Genomic DNA, 24,733 nt, shown 5'->3' with positions numbered 1-24,733 from the left:
CAGCCAGATATTGTCCTATTCTAACAACTCATATATATCTATAAGTTTATAAGTTTATTTATTCAGCTTTCACATTATGTAAAAATCTCAATTTCGAAAAATTGACCCATAAGACTGGTTTTGTTGTCCAGGGTCACATATGTAATAGTCTTTCATCTTAAATATTTGCATATTTGCAAGAGATCTCTATTTACATGTAACCTCTAGATTTCCTACTGACATAGCAACTGCTGATGCCGAAAAAAATATTTGGGACCAATCACTCAGGAGGAAAAGTGTACAGTTGCGTCAAACGTTTACATACACCATGCAGTATCTGGAAAAGGTTGGAAATTTAACAAAAATAAGAGGAATTTTGAAAATGAAGTTCACATAACAGGTGTTTACATATAGTAGGACTACATAACACAGAAAAATAACTACATTTACAAACATTAGCCAGTTCAAAAGTTGATTCTGATTCTTATACTACAATGTTACATGAAAAATCAATGTCAGTTGTCATGTTTAGTGGTCTGAGCTATTAAACTGTCCACTGGTCCCCAGAAAAATTGTGTTTGTTGGGGGTGTTGTGCAAGGCAAATAGGGCACCCCTCTGTTATACATTTTTAATTACTTTATATCTATAACATAACATAATTTTCATGTCAAATTCTTAAATGTAAATCAATATATATTCAGAATAATAAGACCGACTAATGCAGCTCACAGGGCCATGAAAGGCAGGCTATATCTGCAAGGTATCATTTTAATTTAATATTTACATTTTGTGATCTTAACGTCCGACATGAAATAACTTGCATCTAAATGCAGTTTAAAAAAGCACGAGCAGTTTGTCCCTTGCATGCGTTCCGTGTTTGGTTGTTTTAACTTTGTTTTTTGTTTACATGGATGGATGGATTTAACAGTGTTTGCATATTGCATTTATTATTTACAAGAAGCTCTTATGGTCACAGTATGGAAAATATTATAAATAAAATCTATATTACCTGTTTTATTTAGAGTTGTCTGCAGAACACAACAATCTTTTCATAATACATTACGTAAAAGCAACGAAAAGTGTAACAACAACGGAATTTTTTTAAAATATATATATATATTTGTTACTCTTTTACTTTTCTTTTCTCTTTTATTTTGTATATTTTGTGTTTTAGAAATGTTGTATCAACACAACTACACCTGTTAAGAATTGTATTGTGCTATGTCATAAATGCTTGTATTGAACTTTGTACATTAATTTAAAAAAAAACCTGTCCAGTGCTTGAAGTGGGAAACAAAGGTTCAGGTAGGCTAGTCTCTTGTTGCCATATGCAAATTATTACCACAATTGAAAAAGTATTTGGACATGGGTGGTACAACATATTTATTAACTAAAGGAACCATTTGCCAAGCAATTTATTTTAGAATTTTAAAGGAGTCATCTGATGAAAATCCAAATTTGTCTGTTTAAGTGCTATAATCGGGTCCCCGGTGCATCTAGCAACCCAGAAAACGTGAAAAACAAGATCCCAGTAAGTTTGTTTTGATGAGCCTTTCCCTGCAAGCATGTGAGAAATCAAGCCGTTCAGATTTCGCTCCTGTTGTGATGTAAAAGCAGGTCCTTATTATAATATTACCACCCCTTAATCTACACAATTCCACCCACAGCGCTGCCGCCATTGTTGTTTACACAAGCGACAGCGGTGTATGTGACGCCATGGCTAAAGTTCGTGGACAACATGCAAAATGAGCCCTAACCTTGGAAGAGACAGGAGTGGATCTATTTTATTCTTAGTGGAAATCCTTAAGAAACTATAAGTAGAAACCTGCTTGTTTGCGCGAATCACTTCAAGCCGGAGTGCTTTATCAACCTGGGACAGTACAAGCAGAATTAGCTTCAAAGTTGTTCCTCAAGAGGGATCGAGACCAACTGAACGAGACAAAGCTGCTGATGTCAGTAATATTTATCAACAGTTTGAATTGGGCGGAATGACGGAATATTATTAGTAAAATGTCTACCATCAAAGATTTTTCTATTCCGCGTGTTCCGCGGAATGCAAATATGTGGGCGTGGTTAACTTTGCGTGCAATGCTCCTGCACGTGAGCGATCGAGAAGCTGCATGCAAGAGTAGTTGTGAGAGGAAAAACATGGAGGAAGATAAGCACGTTGGTGAAGGAACCAATCCCGAACAGGAGGAGGAACTTATTGCTAAAAGAGGCACGACATCTGTGGTATGGACATGGTTTGGGTTTACAAAATCTGAGAAAGCAGAACAATTTGATTTGCAAACTGTTGCGCTAATGTAATCATTAGCAGCGGTAGCACAAGAAACATGTTTTATCATCTCAAAGTCAAGCATGCCAAAGAATACAATGAAAGCCAAATGCTGCACTCCGCATCAAGTGGACAGTCAACCTCCGGTGCTAAAAGCAAAAAGCAGTCGCCTGTTCAAATTAGTTTGGCCGAATCATTCTCTAAAGGCACTACATATGACAAAACCTCACGCCGATGGAAAGAAATAACACAAGCCATTACAATTGCATATCTGTAAAGCATTGGAACCACTTTACACCGTGGAAAAGAATGGGTTTCGCGATTTGATCAAAACACTTCAATATCCAAGATATGTGATGCCGAGTCGCAAGCACTTTAGCAAAGTCGAGTTGCCACGGTTGTACAGAGAATGCAGACTAAACATGGAGGAGGAACTTAAAAGTGTGTCATACTTCGCAACCACAACCGATTGTGGACAAGCCGAACAGCCATATATGAGCTTAACAATCCACTTCATCAAAGACTGGACATTGTGCAGTAGATGTCTACAGACTTCCTACTTTCCGGAAGATCACACGGGTGAGATGATACCGCAAAGCTTAAGGGAAGTGCTTCAGTCATGGGGACTGAGAGAGGATCATCAAGTCTGTGTCACCAATGATAATGCAACAAACAACATCAAAGCACTGCAATTAAATGACTGAAAAACAAGAAAAAAAATGGCATTTTTACTGGTAACAAGTTAAATTTTGATATAAAAAATTATGGTTTTTACTAGTAAGAATTGCATTTATGATATCAAAAATAAGATTTCTGACATGCAAGAAATCGTCTCGGTTACAGATGGAACCTCAGTTCCCTGATGGAGGGAACGAGACGTTGTGTCGAGCCGACAGATGGGTTTCGTCCTTGAGAACCAATCGCTTCCAACTTCTTAGAAAAGGCCAATGAAATTGGCGAATGAAATTTGCATGCCGGACCCGCCCCCGGATATCCGGGTATAAAAGGGAGACGGCATGCCTCATTCATTCACCTTTGTACTGAGGAGCCTGAGACCTCTCACTACTGCTGCAGTGGGCAGCACGTGTTGTGTCAAGAAGGACACAATGTCTCGTTCCCTCCATCAGGGAACTGAGGTTACATCCGTAAGATGAGGTTCCTATGGAAAACGCTACAGCACAGTGCCCTGTCACAATCTCTAGCGATGCGACGGTGACTGGCCTGGGCGTGTCAGCCGTGAGCGCTACCGTGAAATTGTAACCTACCAGTGGGTAGGTAGGGGGTCCCAGAGCTTTTCTTCAAAGGTGGGAAGGCCCCTGCCTTCGGCCTCACAGGCGGCGGCCTTGTTTCTCTAACAGCGAGAAGCCACCCGGTACCGTAAGGCCACTGGGTAAGCGCTACTTCCTCAAATGGGGGATGCGCTACAGAGACCACTTCCTACCGCAGGGAGGAGTTTAGTGGAGATACCAACATGGTCTCACCGTTAGGGAGAACTCATGGGAGGAATGTGCGGACTGAAGTACTTAACCGTAAGGTTGAGGTCCACCTAGGGAAGGTCATGGGTTACCAAGGTGGGAACCAATCATGAGGATACATCAGACGGAACCGCCCTGCTGGGGGGTTACAACATACAGTAGCACTAGGTTCGGTTAGAGCTATGTTGTGGATAACTCAGTTGGTACCCGGCCTAAGGGGCAGGGCTGCTCTGCCCAGCCCGCCCGCAGGAGGTGCTTGCTTAGTGATGGATGGAGTGCCTGTTTTCACCCAGTGGGGGAAGAAGGGAGGCTAATTTGGTACGCTGACCCACCTAGAAGAAAGGGGGGAAGGTACTGTCATAGGCGTACACCCTACCGGCCGCCGATCTTGCCTGATGCCCTGCAAGACTCAAGCTGATACCGGTTTTACGCGGAAAGCTGTAGGACCTCGCGAAGGTGATGAGTGTAGCCCAACCCGCAGCTCTGCAGATGTCTGCCAGAGAGGCGCCTCGAGCCAGTGCCCACGAGGAGGCTATACTCCGTGTGGAGAGAGCTCTCACCCAGTGGGCGCGGGCGATCTTAGAACAGGTACGTCATAGTGATGGCGTCCATGATCCAGTGCGCCAATCTCTGTTTGAGACAGCCCTCCCCTAGTACACTTTATGCTCCTCTTCCCTGACCTTGCACAGGGTCTGTGCAATGGGGCTCACTGTGTACTTTCGCTTGTCCCTCGGCCAGCTGTGCGCTAGAGCATCCATGCCGAGGGGGGCCTCGGATGGGAAGTACCCTAGCGGGCAATGGGTGGTGTCCAGGGAGGCGAACAGGTCTACCTGAGCCTGCCCGAACTGTACCCAATGAGCTGGACTGCGCGGGGGTGGAGTCGCCACTCTCCGCGAGGCGTCAACTGACGAGAGAGCACAGGTCGCCCGGGATATGTGTGGCTCACAGGGATCTGCTCACCTGCGGACTCCACAGGAGGAGGTGTCGGGCAAGTCGTGTTAGCTGCTGTGAGCGAACGCCACCCTGGCTGTTGATATACGCTATGGCAGTTGTGCTGTCCGACCGGACCAGCACAAGAGGTTGTAGCCCCTTCAGTGCGGGTAGCACATCCAACAACTCTAGGCAGTTGATATGCCTGCGCAGGCGGGGCCCCGTCCATCGCCCCGACACTGCGTGCCCGTTGCACACGGCACCCCAACCCTGCAGTGAGGCGTCTGTTGTCACCACAACACGCCTCGTGACCTGCCCGAGAGGGACCCCCGTCCGTAGAAAGGTCATTGAAGACCAAGGGGTTAGGGTGCGTCGGCAAAGAGGCGTAATCACCATCCGCCTGCTGCCGGTGTGCCACGCTCTCCAGGGAACTCGACTCTGTAGCCAGTGTTGGAGTGGTCTCATGTGCATCAAACCAAGGGGTATCACCCCCGCCGAGGATGCCATGTGCCCAGGAGCCTCTGAAATTGTTGCTCTGAAACTGCTTGAGATATTTCAGGCAGTTCAACACTGACTGAGTGCGCTCTGTAGTCAGTCGCGCTGTCATGGAGACAGAGTTGAGTTCCATACCAAGAAAGAGGATGCTCTGCACAGGGGAGAGCTTGCTCTTTTCTCGGTTGACCTGTGGTCCCAATCGATCTAGGTGCTGAAGCACTAGGTCCCTGTGTGTACATAGCAGATCTCGCGAGTGTGTCAAAATGAGCCGTCGAGATAGTTTAGTACCCGCACTACTCCCTGAGGGGAGTGATCTTCGTGAAGACTCGTGGGGACAGGGACAGACCGAAAGGGAGGACTCTGTACTAATATGCCCGACCCTCGAAAGCGAACCGTAGGAACGGGCGATGACGAGGGAGAATCGAGACATGAAAGTAAGCGTCCTTCAGGTCGATTGCCATGAACTAATCTTGACATCTGATAGATGCCAGGATGCGCTTCTGTGTGAGCATCCTGAACGGCAGCTTGAGTAGGTGCCTGTTCAGGGTATGCAGATCTAGCAACCCCCTTTTTGGGGACGATGAAGTACGGGCTGTAAAACCCGTTGAACATCTCGGCTAGAGGGACGAGCACGGTCGCTTCCTCTCCAGAGGGGTGGCGACCTCGGCCCGAAGCACGGGAGCATCCTTGCCTCTGACTGAGGTTGAGAGGATGCCCCAAAACTTGGGCGGGCATCTGGGGAGTTGGACCTCGTAGCCGAGACGGATCGTATCCCGTAGTCACCGTGATGGTTTGTGAAGCTCTTGTCAGGCTCCCAGGGACCGAGACAGGGAGGCTAGGGGTACGTTCTGCTTCATCGACCTCCCGAGGGGTGGTTCGATGACTGGCAGTGCGGATCCCTCGCCGTGGGGGGGCCCCCAGAGAGGAGATCGGCTCTGCTGTTTTACCTGCCTGGCGATGATGTAGCACAATGCACCATCGATTGAGAGTGCTTAGGCTGATGATTATCCTCGACAGTGGGTCTCGCCTCAACATTGAGTTGCCGAACACCGTTGTGTAGAGGGTGAGAGTGGCTGTGATAATACCCAGATGATGATGTAGCACAACGCACCGTCAATTGAGAGTGCTTAGGCTGCTGATTATCCTCGACATTGGGTCTCGCCGTGACGCAACGTCGAGTTGCCGAACACCGTTGTGTAGAGGGTGAGAGCAGCTGTGATAAACACCCAGAGAGAGAGAAAACTCTTAGAGGTGGGCTGTTGGGACAGGGCAGGAACCGTCCCGGATCGACAAACCAGCGATGGAATGGCTGGGGTCGGGCCCGAAGGTGTTCTCGATCTCCCTGGGGTCTTCCCATGAGGGCCGCTTCGGCTTCCGCCACGGCTGCTGATGGGGTGGTGGTCTCCTCTTCGATGTCTTCTTCCGGGGGGCCACCTGAGTGGGGGGCGCCGAAAGAGGACCAGGGCTTCTGGGAAGCAGACGAATCGCGGCGGGGGAGGATATGCTTGATATCCTCTGTCTGCTTTTTTACTGTCGAGAACTGCGGCTCGACAGTATCACCAAACAGCCCCCCCTTGCGAGATGGGTGTGTCGAGAAAGCAGACTTTCTCGGCATTACTCATCTGTGCAAGGTTCAGCCAGAGGTGTCTCTCCTGGACCACAAGTGTGGACATCGCCCGACCCAGGGCCCGCGCGGTCACCTTGGTCGCCCGTAGAGCGAGGTCGGTGACGGCGCGGAATTCCTGCATAAGCGCTGGGTCGGTCTTACCCTCGTGGAGCTCTCTCAACGTCTTGGCCTGATGGACCTGCAGGATGGCCATAGCGTGGAGAGAGGGGACAGCTTGGCCCGCAGCAGACTAAGCTCTCGACACCTAAGATGCTGAAAAAACCTACATGCTTTAGACGGGAGTCTAGGTCGAGCCCCTGGGGGACATCGACGTATCCTCTAGCTGCCCCACCATCGAGGGAAGAAAGGGCAATGGAACTAGTTGCACGCGCCGAAAGGGGGCGTTCCAGGTTGTACTAAGTTCCTCATGCACTTGCGGGAAAACACGGCACTGGGGGCGAGTGTTTCAAACCCAAGGTACCATGTATCCAGCCGCGAGCGTTGGGAGAGGCAGTGCGGTGCACTGCAACCCAATGCCGGTGGCCCCGAGGGAGGGAGCTCCGAGGAATCGTTGGAGTCAGATGCCAGTAAGTCACCCTCCGATGCTGCAATGGACATCTCATCATCACGCACCGTTTCTGAATACGTGGTTGAGGAACAAGACGGTGGGACCATCTCATGGGGAACGGTCAGATGAGCAAGACGAGGTGCGAACGGTCCGCGAGCCAGTGGCTGACGGATTAGCGCTCACAGTAATCCTCATATCACCCTCGCTGCTCGCCGTAGCGCACGGCAGGGCCGTAGCCACTGCTGTCACGGAATGGGAAGCAGACGAGGTGGTGGCTGAGTCCCGTGGGAACACAGCCACCCGTGACGCAACGTCTGAATCGTCAACCGCCAGCAGTGCGGGCAGGACGTATCCACAAGGGCTGCCCCAGCGTACTGGAAGCAGACCTCGTGTCCGTCCTCCTCCTCGATAAATGTGTTGCACCCACGAGAACAGCGGGACATGCCACGCTGGAGAAATTTGCTCTTTTAGAAGTCTCGAACACCTCTGGAACCGCCGAGACGCCCAGGGGAAGTCGCCGCAGGAAGGGACAGTCCGCTGCACCACGTCGTAGAACCGGCAGTCTTGTAGTTGCTATCTTGTAGCGAAGTCTGTTGATCATGAGCGAAGGCTCCAAAGAACAAAAGGTGAATGAATGAGGCACGCCGTCTCCCTTTTATACCTGGATATCCGGGGGCGGAGTCCGGCAAGCAAATTTCATTCGCCAATTTCATTGGCCTTTTCTAAGAAGTCGGAAGCGATTGGTTCTCAAGGACGAACCCCATCTGTCGGCTTGACACAACGTCGAGAGACCGACAGAAAGGGATCGGTTCTTATTCGCAAATGTTTTATGCGATATTTCCAATTTTGCACAGAAACATTCGGGCTTCTCCGCAGCACGAGCACGGAAGGTGCACACAACCGTTTTTAAGGTTGGTAGGCGATCAAGTTTATTGAAGCGCTGTGTATTTTCATGTTAATATTTTTGATAGAAGTAATTTCAAGTTTAAACAGCGTTTAGAAGCAGATAACTCTATTCTCGCATCTGACCTTATGTTTGGTGATTAGGACTCTTGCATTCATCCATGCTTAAGCTAAAGACAAATAGTAGTTTTTGATTTACAAATGAAAAAAAATAATCGCTTAACTATATTTGCTTTCATAGCCAAATTATTTACGATTTATTATAGATGTGTGCAATCACTACATGGCTTTTACGGCATTGTTTCTGCCTTTTGTTCACACAGGGCGCTTTCCGGGACTGATGGTTAATATTATAGGTCCCCTTTCCAGAATCATTTTTCGGATCTTTCTGGGATGCGTTTGCGTTCACACAGAAGGCACTCTGGCAATTTTTTGGCAATTTTCCGGGATCAGCGGGCTGTGTGAATGGGGATTTAACATTGTCAGCATTTGAGACCTGTGATCGCGCACTGGACAGAAGATCACCGCGATCGCGGGTCTCAAATGCTGCCAGGTCACATATCATTAAACACCATACAACAATAGGCTATTCAAACTATATGCAAAGCCTTGCCATCACATCCGGGAAATAAGTCAGTAAATTTGAGTAAAATCACAGGCTTCACTTATCCCGTGCGAATGCGCTACATGATCACAGACAATCTCTGCAATTATTACAAATGACCAGAGGTCCCCAGGTAATACTAATCCCGTGCGAATAGGGCTTATAGCTATCAAAAATATTAACACGAAAATACACAGCGCTTCAATAAACTTGATCGCCTACCAACCTTAAAAACGGCTGTGTGCACCTTCCGTGCTCGTGTTGCGGAGAAGCCCGAGTGTTTCTGTGCAAAATTGGAAATATCGCATAAAACATTTGCGAATAAGAACCGTTTCCATCCAACTAGTCAGCCATCACTGTCCTAATAAACTGCCACTAAATAACAGTAAGAATAGTAAGAGAAGCCACTGAATATTATAATTTTCATATATAATAATACTTGCGCAAGCAGACGATTACGAAACACAATAAATGCAAGATCAGTACTCTGGTTAGTCAGGTTTCGCCGTCTCATAGTGCAGTTACGTGACTTTTTGGAGGAATTTATTCGGCAAATGCGTTTTCATCTCCCATTATTCGCATTAACTCTTTTTCGAAAAATGAAAAACCACCTCAAGCGAGCATAAAAGCTTTTTTTGCGAATTAAAGGTTAGGGTTAGGGTTCCACAATGTGTGGAAATGAATCCGCAACCAAATTAATATCAAAACAGCCTCCATTATTAGCAAACGGTGGATAAACCTTGAAAAATTATATATGAGCGCACCAAATCACAGAGATGCCGATTCGCAATGGATTAATATTATCACAGAACCTCAGTGTTAGTTAAAATATGGTAGGTAATTTGTGGGGGAATTTTTACTTTACAAATTACAGACATAGCCGATTCGCACGGGATTAAGATCACAGACAATCTCTGCAATGATTACAAATGACCAGAGGTCCCCAGGTAATACTAATCCCGTTCGAATAGGGTTTAAGGCTTATATTAGAAGGCTACAAAAAATGTTAGGGAAGAATTAGGCCTAAGATATTTTAGGCAGTGTTCGAATTGTGTCAAAGCTCTTGGGGGTCCCCTAACCATCGCTCAGAAAAAAATAGACGGCGCCGCCAGCATCAATCACATTATAGTTTGGTTGATCAAGTATATGATAACCAACATGAACCAATGCAGAATGAGAAAAAATAATGTCATTCATTTGGGCGAGAGCAGAAGGGTAGCCATCTTGTCAAAGTCAACTCATGTTTGCAAGAAAGCGCAGAATGATCTCTGGGGAATAAGAACGTTTTCTGAGGGAACAAAAAATTGGGAACGTAGGGGGAACGCAAAAGTTTTGCAAAGAAACTCAATGTTCTCAGGGAGAGCAAAAGCTTTAAAATATGTTCGCTCCCTTTTATATTTTTTCCACCACCTGTATGTCCCTTTAGTGGCTCAGTATCGCATCAAATCTGGTTTGACAGTGTGAGATAACTTCGTAGATAAAGGAAGACTTGCATATCAAAATTATAGTAACTGTTGAGTTTTAAGATAAACGCTTTACTCAACATCTCCGTCTGTACATGTCTTCATTGAACACCGTGTGGCGAACTTGAGCATGCATGTATTTTTCAGATAAAAATGCATTTTAATTTGCGTCTTATGAAATTTGGATGAAAATAACGGACATGAGAGTTTTATTTTAGCGTGATAATTTGACAAAAAAGGTTGTTATTAGTCTAGTTTTAACGAAAAACTAGGGAACCCCCTAAGGTATTTATTTTAGACCTTATATGCTTGAGAAGATTCCCCCCTTCGATGTAAAGCGCTTTGAGTACCCAAAAAAGTTATATAAATGTAACAAATTATTATTAATTATATAGACCTTTTAGACCTTATAGGAGGTCCACTATAAGCATGAAGGGACCTCCCATAAGGCCTAAAATAAAACAGACCCAGACCCCCGCATTCAAACACTGATTTTAGGTATAGTACCTTAAGGCACCACTTTATTTGAAGAAATGTTAATGGGTTTTACTGTGCCTATCATATATTTCTTAAAGGTCGAGAACGGGATTTATAGCGGCCATTAGCGGTTAGTTTGATTATTGCAACCAATCTCTGTTCAAACACGACTGTGGCCACCACCACAGTACAAAAATATGTCGTCAGCTGAGACAGCGTGTCTTCTCATGTTGACGCAGGGAAGAGATCATGCGGGCATTAGAAAGACTGTAGAAAGATCAATGTCTCATTTATTACATAAAATAAAAGGTCTGTGGATTTTAAATATAAAAGAATGATAAAAGTCAGGCAAGAGCTTGGACCTGCGTTAATATTATAAAGACTTTACAGCAGAGACACGTTAGGTCCCGCGGTACTGAGGCTTTTAGCAGATATGCTCACAGATATCTATGGAGATACTTTCCAGAAGAGAGACGTTGGAGAGAAAGATCGTCTAAAAATCACCCCCGATGAGGTTGCTTTGATTCGGATCAGAATGTGAGTAACATTGGTTTTTCTGTTTGTAAGAACCAAGACATGTTGTTGGTGTTGTAATATAGCTGTGTGACGGAGCAGTTTTGAGCGCCATTGTTTATGTGGAACCGCTTTAATATTGTACTCGTCCAGATACTGGAGAGAGAGAGAGAGAGAGAGCGTTTTACTCAATGATGAATAAACTTACAGTTAATCTGCAGGTCACATGCGTTCCGAAACCGTAGAGCACGATCCTTAAGGATCACGGATCATCCGCGATCCTTTCACCACTATACCGCAGGGTCAGAGGTGGGTAGAGTAGCCAAAATCTTTACTCAAGTAAAAGTACAAGTAACTAGAGAAATTGTTACTCAAGTAAAAGTAAAAGTCACTATTTTAAAATTTACTTGAGTAAAAGTAAAAAAGTATGTAATGAAAAAATTACTCAAGTAGCTAGTTACTTAGTTACTTTGTATCTGATTATATAGGCCTACTACATAAAATTAATATTAACGTCAATATTTTAATATTACATTTTAATCAATATTTTTAATTATCATAAGCAGATATCTTTGCAATATGAGACTAAAGAATAGACAAACACAGAAGAGACAAGCATTTCTGTAAATTTCATCTAGTCCTGATGTCAATGTAGTTTACACTACTTATTTAGAATAACAGACCATGTCAAACTAAAGCATGAACTAAACTCAGAGTATTTCCTAAGATGATCTAGAACATCTGCAGTGCTCTCTTAAATGAAATACACATTTTTGAACAAAGCTCATGTGTTCTCGTGTTGTGTCACGTGTGTGTTGTGAAACGCTCTTACTTGTAAACAAACAGTAAACAGTGAACCACACGCCCATCAACACGTTTTTTTCCTTCTGTTCTTCAAATGTATATTTCTGCAAGCCCACGTCTCTGTGTCTGACAGGTAACGCGCATGTTGCGGTGTCTGACGAACAGGTCGCGCGGGTGCGCGCATATGGCGGGCATTTATCATTGCTGGCAAACAATATGACACATTTGCAGTTTTGATTGTATAGATATAGATTAATATCCACTTCATCCAATGCTCTTTGTGTTCTGCGTGTTCTTAAGTTTCGCGCTACGAGGAGTGAGTAATCCTGCTTCAGATGAGTCAGATCCTGCTGCGAACTGAACAAATCATTTGAACTGATTCATTAGCCTATTCAAATGGTTTTGCCCATTGTTCAATTAATGCTTTCAAAAGAATCGACTCAAAAGAATCGATCACTCGGGAATGCCCGTAAGAAGAGACGACAACCTTGAAATAAACAACGCGTTTTAAAAAGCATATTTTAAAATGAAGGAACGAAGGAACGTCACGCAATGTAAGTTATGTAACGAAGTAAAAGTACAGATTTTCTATTAGAAATTTACTCAAGTAAGAGTAAAAGTACACACTTTTAATTTTACTTAAAAAGTACATATTTTCCAAAATGTTACTCAAGTAAATGTAACGAAGTAAATGTAGCGTGTTACTACCCACCTCTGCGCAGGGTAGAGGGAGAGGAAACACGCATTGTAGAGTTGTTTGTCCGTTTAGGGCTGCTGTACAAAACATGGAGGCAATTCAATGTATGTAGGCCCAGCAAGGTATTATAACCATAACAGGGCTTCATTTCCCGATAACGCTGTCTCTTACAAAAACTCTAAAGATACACCTTAACTCAAGTTGCAGTTTTCCCCGAACTATACCTTTTGAGGTTACTTAAAGCGGCAACGAGTAACTTCTGCTCACTGTTGCCCCACGTGGTTGTTTAGCGGAAATGTCTGTAAGCAGTGTCTAAAAACTGTCGCAAAGATTTCCCGCTGGCAGCTCAATACACGTGAGTTTGTTTACAAAGCCGACGGACCCGGCGGACCCAGATACGCTATGAAAATAGCGCATAGCATGTGTATATATATATATAATGACAACATTAGCCTACTCAACGACTGAACTGTTCAACATTTACATGGTTTACTGGTCTGAACTAAAGAATCTGCTACTTTTTACCGCAACACGTTTATTGTGTTTTTTTAGTCTTCACTTACAAGCACTACACACATTCATGACGAGACACGACAACATTCTAGCTATCGACACCGGCAACCATATTATTATCTCTCAGCTAGTGTGAACCGGTGGTGCGCCAATGACACAGACTAATAACAAATACGTTCAAAAGTACAGGACAGTAACAAAAAAGGTACAAATAACACTTACAAATCTAGGAGCAGGACCGCTATGTCTCCATCTGTTTTGCAACCCGTTGCCTCTTGCTGCTCGCGCCACCGAGTGTAAGCCCGTCCGATATTGATTCATGACCGGCCTCGGGTCCGATCACTCTCTCGCTTTCTTTTCTTTGCTTCCTCCGACAAAACCCTCTTTGGTTTTTTGGCTGGCTCTGCCATGGTGATGTATCTCTGCTGTTGGCCAACTTCTCCCAGGCTACGACTAAAACGTGACGTGTGCCGTAAAGCAGGGGATAGAACACCAAAGTTACAAGTGCAATTTCAGCCGATAGGAGGCTGCTTAGGTAGTAACGGCAGTAAAATTCGTCCAGTTAAAAGTTGACCTACCACTAAAATTATTTTAGAGACATTATTTTAAGGTCAAAAAGTTACTCGTTGCCACTTTCAGGTAAACCTTCTTAAGTGCGACGTTAGCAGGTGCTGTCCATGACGGTGGTGCTGAATAGGTCTACCTAAAACAATGTATATTCTAAAGAAACGCTTTAGAAATAGTAGAAATTGCATTTATCAGGGGTCACTGAAGTAGTATAAATAAAGAAAGAAATATGTGTGTGTGTGTGTGTGTCTGTGTGTATGTATTTATAATTTTGCAAGTGTCCGATCCCGCACCCTCACGGCCATACGGTTTTCTGTGTTAACCAGCTACATTAACTGGTTGTTTGGCTTCACTTGTTTTTGAAAGGGTCATTTATATTCTCATAGTTTGCCATTGTGTGTTAATGTTCTACACAATCTGTGTTGATTCACATTATTGGCGTAAATCACTCATTTGTGCATAGGGATAAGTGTCCCATCCAGAATGCCAATCACTCACGGGACACCCGCAATGGCATGGAAGCTTTGATGTGCCTCCATCACGTCGTGCCTGGCGAAAGGCATACGTATGTAATCGGTGGCATGACGGAGCAGGATGTTTGTCACTGAGTGAACGCACCGCCACACCGATGTCTTTCTCAGCCCATATTTATCCCCAAACACCTCCAGAAAACTCCCCACGGCATAAAAACGAAGAGCCGCCATGCAGCAGCTGATTTTCGTGGCTGAGGGGGCAGCTCCGTCGAGTTTGTCTCGACAAAGTTGGGCCAACAAGATGCAAGAGCTGCAGAATTTTCTCCCGTGGTTGTGTAGAATTTTCTCTTCTGACATGGTAGCCAGGGGACTAAAATGTTCTCTAATGAAATTGTGCAAAAACACTAACTGGCTCCGCGGACGGCGCCGTCTTTGATTTAAGACAACTATTCGATGTCTCGCTGCCATAGTTTGACCAAATTCCCCATTACATTCATTCCCTTTATATAGACTATGCCTTTCCTGTCAAATGGTTTGCCAGCTGATGTGACTTGGGATAATACGCTGTAATTAAAAACGCTATCAACCATCAGTGTATGACAATTTTATTCATGAAAACACTTCAATAGCCTACACTGAGTGTATTAAACCCGAGTATTTTATTTGTAAAATTAAAACTAAGTTAAAGTAAACATGTAAATGTAATACTAAATATAATTTTATATTAAATTATTATATTAAATTTTATATGTGAAATTAAACTGCGATGTGGAAAAGCTTTTTGCGTAGCGGTATGAACCATCAAAGGCGATAAGGTATAGCTAAGAGCAGTCCAGACCAACCTTATGAAAGTGTGACTTACAGAAGGTATACTTAACTAAGAAGGTTTCGGGAAACACGTATTAACGATAAGGTACAGCTTAAAGTATAACTTAAGAATGACGTAGGAAGGTTTCCGGAAACGCAGCCCAGTTCATTATGTAAGTTTTACACCTCTGAAGAAATAGTTTTGTATATTACAGTATATTGCATTTCTGTCAATAGATCTTCCTAAAAACCCTGCATTGTTCCTTTAACATATTGAATGTCATTTTAAACTCGCAATGTTTTAAGGATGGAAATCATATTACAAAATAATTAATAAGTTATTCTTTATCACTGTACATAAGTCAAACAAATAACTTAGGTTTGAGCAGTTTTTACAGTTTCCCCAATGTGTTATTTAACTTTCAGGTGCTTCTTCCTTTTTATTTTGCAAACAATGTGTTGTGTTTTTACAGGCTCTCATTCTTTGTGGTTGCTTGGAACTTACATTAAAGGACAAACACCCTTTCCTGAATTTAGTTTGTTGTTGATGGTGGATGATGTCAGAGTTCTGTATTATAACGGTGACACAAAGACCTTCGTTCGAAGAGGAACTCCAACAAATGAAGATTCTGTGCTAGATTCCAACCTTATATCTACTATTAGTAACTACATTCTAGGAAGTTTTGAGAAAAAATATTTTTGGATTGCATCAAGAGAAAATTTTAATAAAACAGATAGTAAGTATCCAGCCTTTTGAACGATAGTTACTTACTAAAAAATCTTGATAGACAATTTATTGCAAGGTTCTTCAAATCTGGTCTTGGAGGGCCACTGCCCTGCAGAGTTTAGCTCAAACCCTGATCAAACTAACCTCCCTGTGATTTTCTAGTGATCCTGAACAAAGACATAAAACATACATAGACCTGTATTGTCTCCTTTGGTCAGCTGCTATGATATGTCAAATGGGGAAAATTTAGATTTACGCAACATGTAAAGGTGTAGAAAGTAGGTAGGTAATGATATTACGTTATGGTTCAAAAATTTTTTTTTACTTGGGTTTGATATGAAATGGCTAGCAAACATCCACGTTTCAGTATTATATTTTGTTTTCAGCAAATTGCAGCGATACATTCGTTTTTTCTGTCTTGTGGCAGAATGACTGAATGCAGCAGTGTTTACCATTATCTGTAGAACGTGATACATTTGTTGTGCGATTGATTGTACAAACAGATTGGTAAGGAAGCATATTGGTAGCTGTTTTCAATTTCAAATGCAATACGCAAAATGGCAATGCAGTATGTAAAATGACAATGCAATTGTGTATTTAATTATACATTTTAAATAACATATGTGCACCATTAAGTGCAAAATGAAAATAAAAATTGAATTATATCAATTACATTTGTCAGTTCCTACACTAGGTTTAATATGTTATTTAAATGGATATTTTTAATGCTCTTTAAGTTGCAAAATGAAAATGAAAATGCATTCCCCGGGATTATATATGTTTAAGATAGTCATGCATATTTTCCCTAAATGCATTAACATTAACAGGTTGAACATTTGGGATTGCATTTTCATTTACACAGCGTGTTGGGTGTTGCAAAATTCAATGTGGACTTGAAAATGCATTTTGAAAATGCCACGCCCCCTAGCATAGGATTGAGCAATAAATCTGACATTTCATTTTTAAAGACTGCTGAAAGATAGAAAAAAACGAAAGTATTGCTGCAATCAGTGCCAATCCTTGATGTTTGGGGGCCCTCTGCAAACCTTTGTGAGGGGTCCTAGTCATAAGAGTTAAAATTAGATAAGCATAACTGTAAACTATTTCTGTAAACTACTAAGAAATAACAATAATAAATCATTTAACACACTTTAAAATTTAAGACGAAAAACCTTAAACTGACAGTAAGAACAATTAGGTATAAAATTAAATTCACATTTTGATTCACATAAATAATCCTTTACCTAAAGTAACACACGCCTCTGGAACCATCTAGCTTTTTACTAATCAAATGAATGATTTACAAAAATAAAACATGGTAAATATAGTTTACTCAAGAAAGCTAAGCATATGATAACACATCAATTATTCTCTAAATGTGATGACACAAATATTACATATTATCATGGGCAAACGAAATACAGTGGTGTCACATGAACATTGTACAGCTGGTTTTGTGACTGCAAGTCATTCTCTGTAAATGCTATTGAAGTTAGAATATTAATGTGTATGTAACTTTTGAGACGGTCCCTAAATTCATGACTATCGAATGTCCACAGTCCAACCAACAGTATGCCATTGGACAAATACAGAATTTGTAAATCTGTACTTGCATAATTTGGCAAAACTAGATAAGACTTAGTAGAAATAGTACAAAAACACATGCCTTCTTGTTCTATTGCTTCACGTTGTTGCCGTTTTTTCCGCTACAGATGGATTCGTTTTGAAGGCATGGCCATATGTAAAGACGCATCATCACATTATGCGTATGTCATCACCTGCATGCACTGCATGATGTCAGAGTATGTCACAGTAATTAAATAAATTAAGTATTAAAAAGGAAATTTCCAAATGATTCCTGTAAAGTTTGTAACAGATCACTCCGAAGGCAGAAAGTTGAATCCTCGTCTATGTTTACATTATAGTGTTTTTGATTCGGTACTCAAGCAGGCCCACTGGTGGAGCAGGGGCCCTATGCAACTTGCGTAGTTTGCGTATAGGAAGGATCGGCTCTGGCTTCAATGGGGTGCACACGGAGCGATAACAGATGTCTGCTAAAATCTCAGCCAGCTCAGTTACATCTGGCGCACGTTGCGTCCATAGGGAACAATGGTGTTTTTTACTCTGTCGCTTCAAGATGCACATAGGATTACGGTCAACGACGTGAGTCAAATGATGAAATTTAATTATTATGCTTTCCCGTGGCTCAGTGATTAGAGCATGGCACTAGCAATGTCAAGGTCATGGGTTCGATCCCAGGGGATTGCACATAGTCAGAAACAAATGTATAATACAATGCAATGTAAGTCGCTTTGGATAAAAGTGTCTGCCAAATGCATAAATGTAAATATATTAAAACACTTGGCCATACATCTACAACCAAAAAAGGAGAAGCGCTTCAGGCAATCCATTTCAAGTTACATTCACAAATATGAAAAAAGCCAAGTAAACTTTTGCACTTACTCGAGGCACTATCACAGAGGCACATAGCAATGCTCAGCCGTAGTGCTGTCTGTTCACTGAAATTTTAACATTTTCGTACTAAACACATCATTATCACCTGATGAAAAATGACCTCAGTGCTATGAGAGTGGAAGTGGCTTAGCTGGCTGAGATTTTAGTGGAAGTACATCATCACCCTTCACTGAAAAAAATAACTTGTAGAATTTAATTAATAAAACCCTCGTAACAATTTGCACGAACTTTTTTAAAATAAATTTGCTGCTATAATTCAAGTACGACTTACTAATCAGAAGAAAGTAAATTCTACTTATTAAATACATTACGTTTTTGTTAAAATATCAAGTAAATGTTACTTAAAGTAAACGAAAAAATTGCTCTGATCAAAATCATGTGTTTAATTCAAACTTCACAGATCACTTACTTTCATATTGAAATATACTTCTTTTTTACAACATAGATGGTCAAGTAAGAAGAGACTGGTGGTCTCTGTACTGGTATTAGCACAGTTACTGCTCAATAAATGAAATAACACTTCATGACAAATATTGTGTCTCCCTCAGCCTAGGCACAAGCACCGCTCTTCTGATCATCGGTAACAACTTAAAAAACCCAAACTTAAAAATAATGCCGAAGCTCTCCTAAATCTCAAAGATAAATCAACACAAAACACGAACAAGTCTTTCTTTTTACTAAAAAACACTTAAAATGGCAATTAATCTCGAAAATGAATCTCCTAATGCAGTCAGACACAAAGCATGCTGGGAACTACGGATCAACTGCCAATGTATTTATATCTACAATTTTTTTTTATGTAGTCTCAACACAAAATAAATAAGTAAACTTAATTTGACCAATCTAAATGGGTTTAACATAATAAAATTTAGTTGGATTTACTTAATAATTTGTTCAATTAAAATTACTCAAACAAAATAATTTAAATCTAAACGACCAATATTAGTAGATTTTATTCTCAAGATTTTTACGTTATTTTAACACATTTTTTCGGTTAAAAACAGGAACATAGTTATATTAAGTATATTTTAATCATTTCTTTTCATAAGATCTACTAAGGCAAAAAAATATTTTTTTCAGTGTTGGCACATATACCCCATTTGCTGAAACAAATGTTTGCTAGCCATTTCATATCACACCCAGGTAAATTGTTTTTGTTGAACACCATAATAGCGTACCTACCTACTTTCTAGTCTGAAAGATCACCGTCAAGTCCAACTGCTTATAATTTTAGCAAACAATTGTGTGTTTGTCTGGTTTAATTGTTTCGCCTATTGAAAGCAGCCATTTAGTGTTTTGCCATGTGCTGGCGTCTTCACATGGGAAGGTGACAAATGCATACCCTCTTTAGGCCAGGGGTGTCAAACTCAGCTCTGCACAGTTTAGCTCTAACCTTAATCAAACACACCTGGTTCAGATAATCAAGATTTTCAGGATTACTGTAAACTTCTAAGCTGTGGTTGGAGCTAAACTCTACTGGACTCTGGCCCCCAGGAATTGAGGTGACACCTGTGATATAAGCTGTTATCGAATGATTGCTTTAAATCAGCCCACAGTCTAAACATATAGATGAAAAACAACTATGACAAATGCATGTATTTTTTCAACTGTCAAAGGTACTCATGTCCTACAAGGTCTGGTTTTGTGTGAGCTGAACGATGATGCTGAACAAGGACAAATGGTCACACGGAATTCTTTCCAAGGCTTTACTACAGATGAGTTGCGATACATTGACAACAATTTTAGTTATGAGTGTGGCTTAAATGTCACAGCTGAGACTGTGAAATGGCATCTTGACATCTCTATGTGGCGCCATGAACATATATACTACCCAGCCTGCATGAAGACTCTAAAGGGTTATCTTGAAAAAAGAAGAAACCAAGTAAATAGAAAAGGTAAGACGATCAAGTCAAATGTGAGAAATGTCAACATGTGAAAATTAATAAGCTGCTAAAATGTAACGATTCATTTTATAGATTGTATATTGAATCTCTTTTGTGATGTTTCATTGGGCATTTATTATTTTATGATACTGGGAAGAAATACTTTAGAAATTCCCTTTTGTGTTCCACAAAGAAAGTGATACAAGTTTGAAAATACATTTTGAGTGAACTGTTGGTACACACTAAATGGCAGTACTGTACATCTTTCTGCTCTCTTTAAAAGTGAAACCTACAGTCAGACTCCTGCATAAAGCAAAATCAGTCTCTGGAGGGTCTAGGATGATTTGTCTGGCAACAGGATTTTATCCTCGTCACATCGATCTGACCCTGTTCAGAGACGGACAGCCTGTAGCTGATCATGAGATCACTGGAGGAGATCTGCTGCCCAATGATGACGGGACATATCAGATGAAGAAGATTTTGGAGATCAGTGAAGAAGAACAGAGAGAGAAACACAAATACACCTGCACTGCCACACATGTCAGTCTAGACAACAAACTGAACAACAGTTTAGGTAAGTAATACCTAAATAATACAAGAAATACCAGGCAAATTCATAGATGTAATCTCTCAATATATGTGAACTTGAATCATGGCTTTTTTTAGAGTTTGTTCATGGGAAACCATTAAAGTCAGTGATTTCTATTCTGACCATTTTGGCATTCGTTATTGTGATTGCGACTTTGGCTGCAGTAATTATATGGAGACAACCACATGCAGGTGAGTTTAATAAGCTTCGTACATAGGTGATTTAAATAAATCCAAAAGATCTTAATTTATAATGTAGCATTTGGTTGTAATAATGTTAATCGAGATCTTTATTACTTCCTTTTCATTCTGTAGCTTCTGAAAGTAATTATTCATCTGCTTCTAGTAAGTAATATCCTATCATGTTTTTTTTTCAAATATTTTACATTTGTATTAGATTTATTTTATAAAGCTAAAGTTACTTAAGATATTTTTTTTAACTTCCAGTAACCTACAATACACATACTGTAATTTACATTGATGGATAAAGAAGACACTGAAAAAAACAACTAATAGGTTTATAATAGGTTTAAATAGATTAATTTAATCTACTTTACCTACATTTTTGCACACAACTTTTTTTTAATAAATATTTCTTAATATTTTTGTGTTAAGTGTTTGCACACAGTTTTTAAAGTGAAAAAAAAAACTGTGTTGAAAAACTTGCACAACTATCACAGAAAAAGTAAATAAATCCTATTAGTTGTTTTTTTCAGTGTATAAATTACAATAGTGTAATTTGTCTGTTTTCATTCCTTTTGACCATTAAGCATTCATATCATTTACAGCATCAGAAGAACGTGTGGACACACCATCATAGAGTTCATATTTTTATGATGGGAAGCTACAAGAATTAATAACCACCTTTAAATAATGATCAGTAATCACCCTGCTGGTGATGAAAGCATCAACTAGTTTCTCTAAATCTTGGTTTGAGACAAAACATCTGATTCTGGCTATGTTTCTGAGATGGTAGTATGCGGATTTGCTTATTGCTTTGACATGACTGCTGAAACTAAGGTCAGACTCTAAAATGACACCAAGATTTTTTACCTTACTTTGTGTCTTTAGACCTCTTAAGTCAAGGTAGCCTACTGTAGCTCACTGGTGTTCTCATTTGTGAATCTCTTTTTTACTGAGATGGGTCTATCTTCAGTGGCAGGACTGATTGATATATCAAAGAAAATACAGAAATGATCAGACAGCGCCACATCTCTAATAATAGTGGATGAAATGTTTAGGCCTTTGCTAATGAGCAGATCCAGAGTGTGCCCACGATTGTGTGTGGGACCGTGCACATGTTGGATCAGATCAAAAGTGTTTAAAACATTTAAGAGTTCATTTGCAGTGTTGTTTTCTGTCTTGTCTACATGAATATTAAAATCTCCAGCAATAACAAAGCAGTCAAATTTTGAGGAAATAGCTGATAGAAGTTCTGAAAAGTCATCAACAAAGACTGGGGAGTATTTGGGAGGTCTGTAAATAATTGTAAACAGAATGCGTGGTGCACCTTTTAAAGCAATACTCACGTATTCAAAGGACAGGTAGTCACAAAGTAACACTTGCTTGCATTGAAAGAGATCTTTAAATAGAGCAGCTATTCCTCCACCTCTCCTAATAGCTCTGCAAACATTTATAAAAGTAAAGTTTGGGGGGCAGATTCATTGAGGATTGTAGCACTACAACTATCATCTAACCAAGTTTCATTTAGAAACATGAAGTCCAATTTGTTACTGGTGATGAGGTCATTAACCAAAAAGGATTTGTTTTTTAGTGAACGGATGTTCAAAAGTGCTAATTTAGTAACTGTTTTTTGTTTTTTATCCCTGTCATTCTCAGAGTGACGTCTAATAGGTAGTAGATTAGATAGTTTTGCCATATGACTGGAAAGGGCCTTAGTTTTTCGCTTACTTATCAGGACAGATATAAGGAAAACTAAAGGAACACTGGGTTCCCACTTGTTCTGTAAATATTTGAGATTGTTGCTGTTATCATAGCGGGGACCCAATTCATATCAGTTACCAGTTTAGTAGATGTATATGATGTAGTGGTCTTAAACCGGTGGTTCGGTGTATCCTCACTATCACTCCATGATCTTTTCTCAGTAAATATTGAGGTTCTCTGTTTAGATCTGCTCTGTACCAGGAAAGCATAACATCGCTGCTTCTTGTATTATATGTGCAGGTTAATGTCACAAGCTCTCCTTCTTTCTTGAATATATTAGTGTCCTTGTCCTGTGGACCAATGCTGTCAGCAAATCCACCTAAAATAAAACTGAACACATCAATACATTTAAAACATTTTGTCAAAAGCATCATGTGATCTTATTTTAAATAATTTATAGATATATTAAATGTGTTTACAGTGTAAGTGATGTTTACCTGATATTGTTATGAGAATCACTAGATATCTCTCCATCTTATTGCATCAGATTGAGTTTGTTTAATAGTTTATGATGACAGTCTTATGAGGTTTTACTACAGTGTGAGTTTGTTGGAGGTTTATACTCATTAGTTTTATAGATAACTGCAGTGAAGAGATGATCTGCTGTTTCTGAATAGTGTGGGTGTGGCCAGTGACATCAGAACCCAAACACTTTCATCATTGACCGTATCCTGATTCACAGATTTTGTGGGAAATGTCAGTTATACGTTGTGTAAAGATACACATGTAAAGAATCATATTGTGTCATTTTTTTCATATAAAACATGTCCCTGTTCATGTTTGTATTTATATTTTATTCTGCAGTATATGGAAGTATAAAGCCAGTGATACACAATGATCATAAAAGTGAAACAGAAATAAAAAAGCAGAGCTCAATGTTTGTGTGAGTGTTAAGTGTGTTTTAGTGACTGTGTAGTTTATCCTCTGATCTGAAAACACAGAGTTTAATAATTAAGTCTGAATAATAATAAAAATAGCACTGTTCAATAAAAATGAACATTATGTTTACCAAGATTAAGTATAATGCACATATCAACATGTCTAGCCAAAGTTGCATAGTTTTTTTCTTAAAGATCTTAAAGTGGTTTTCAAGCTAATGATGAATCTGTGAGAGAAGTTTATTCTTCAACACTTTCATATACATAATAGCAAATCAATAGAAAGGGAGGAGTTTAGATGCAGGGGATAAACAATAACAAGTGCATTGCACCCTTTATTTTTGACATTACAAAATATTTAAAGGTCATATTCCTCTTTTCTATATTATTTATTATTAATAATGTTTACTTTCAGTCAGTATCAATCTTTGTTTATGGGGCTGTGAGGAATTAAATNAATGATTAAAAGTCAAATCGGCTTGCAAGCGTTTTACATATCAAAGCAAAACTGTACTAGTGAAAATCCAATTACAGATATCAGGAATAAGACTTTTTACTAGTTGAAATTCAATTTTTGATATCAAAAATGTGATTTCTGCGAGTGATGGCTTGATTGTTGATATCAAGAATTCACATTTTTACTAGTGAAAATGTAATTACTGATATCAAAAACAGCAATTGTTACTAGTAGAAATTCCAATGTTGATATCAAGAATGATAATTTTTACTAGTAAAAATTTAATTGTTGATATCAAAAATGCATATCCTGAGAATGATTAAAAGCTAATTCGGCTTGCCATAATTGCCACTAGTAACCACACAATTGTTGATATCAAAATTTATGTTTTTTACTAGTAAGAATTGCATTTCTGATATCTGAAATAAGATTTTTAACATGTAACAAATGAATTACTGATATCTGAAATTGAATTTGAATGGCAGCCTATTGTAGCATCTAACTAGTAAAAATGCAATTACAGATATCAAAAATTACGTTTTTTACTAGTTGAAATTCAATTTTTGATATCAAGAATACACATTTCTGCGAGTGATGACGTCATTGTTTACATCAAGAATTCACATTTTTA

The 24,733-nt window shown here is 40.4% G+C and overlaps 1 protein-coding gene across 2 annotated transcripts in view; it reads left to right on the top strand.

Annotated features, from left to right (window-relative positions):
- Positions 1-23,503, top strand: part of LOC130559932 (hereditary hemochromatosis protein homolog) — a 28,902-nt gene extending 5,399 nt beyond the window's left edge. For both annotated transcript variants that reach the window (XM_057343311.1, XM_057343310.1), the window contains 6 exons: positions 15,624-15,887; positions 19,969-20,247; positions 20,519-20,809; positions 20,902-21,015; positions 21,139-21,168; positions 21,612-23,503. In XM_057343311.1, coding sequence (XP_057199294.1) covers positions 15,698-15,887; positions 19,969-20,247; positions 20,519-20,809; positions 20,902-21,015; positions 21,139-21,168; positions 21,612-21,643 — 936 coding nt within the window. In that variant the 5' untranslated portion in view covers positions 15,624-15,697 and the 3' untranslated portion in view covers positions 21,644-23,503. The remainder of the gene's footprint in view (positions 1-15,623; positions 15,888-19,968; positions 20,248-20,518; positions 20,810-20,901; positions 21,016-21,138; positions 21,169-21,611) is intronic.
- Positions 23,504-24,733: the final 1,230 nt, after the last annotated feature.

This window comes from Triplophysa rosa, linkage group LG10 (genome assembly GCF_024868665.1).
Source record: "Triplophysa rosa linkage group LG10, Trosa_1v2, whole genome shotgun sequence".
Lineage (NCBI taxonomy): Eukaryota > Metazoa > Chordata > Actinopteri > Cypriniformes > Nemacheilidae > Triplophysa > Triplophysa rosa.
Note: the sequence above shows the minus strand (reverse complement) of the source record. Positions and strands in the feature narration are given on the sequence as shown.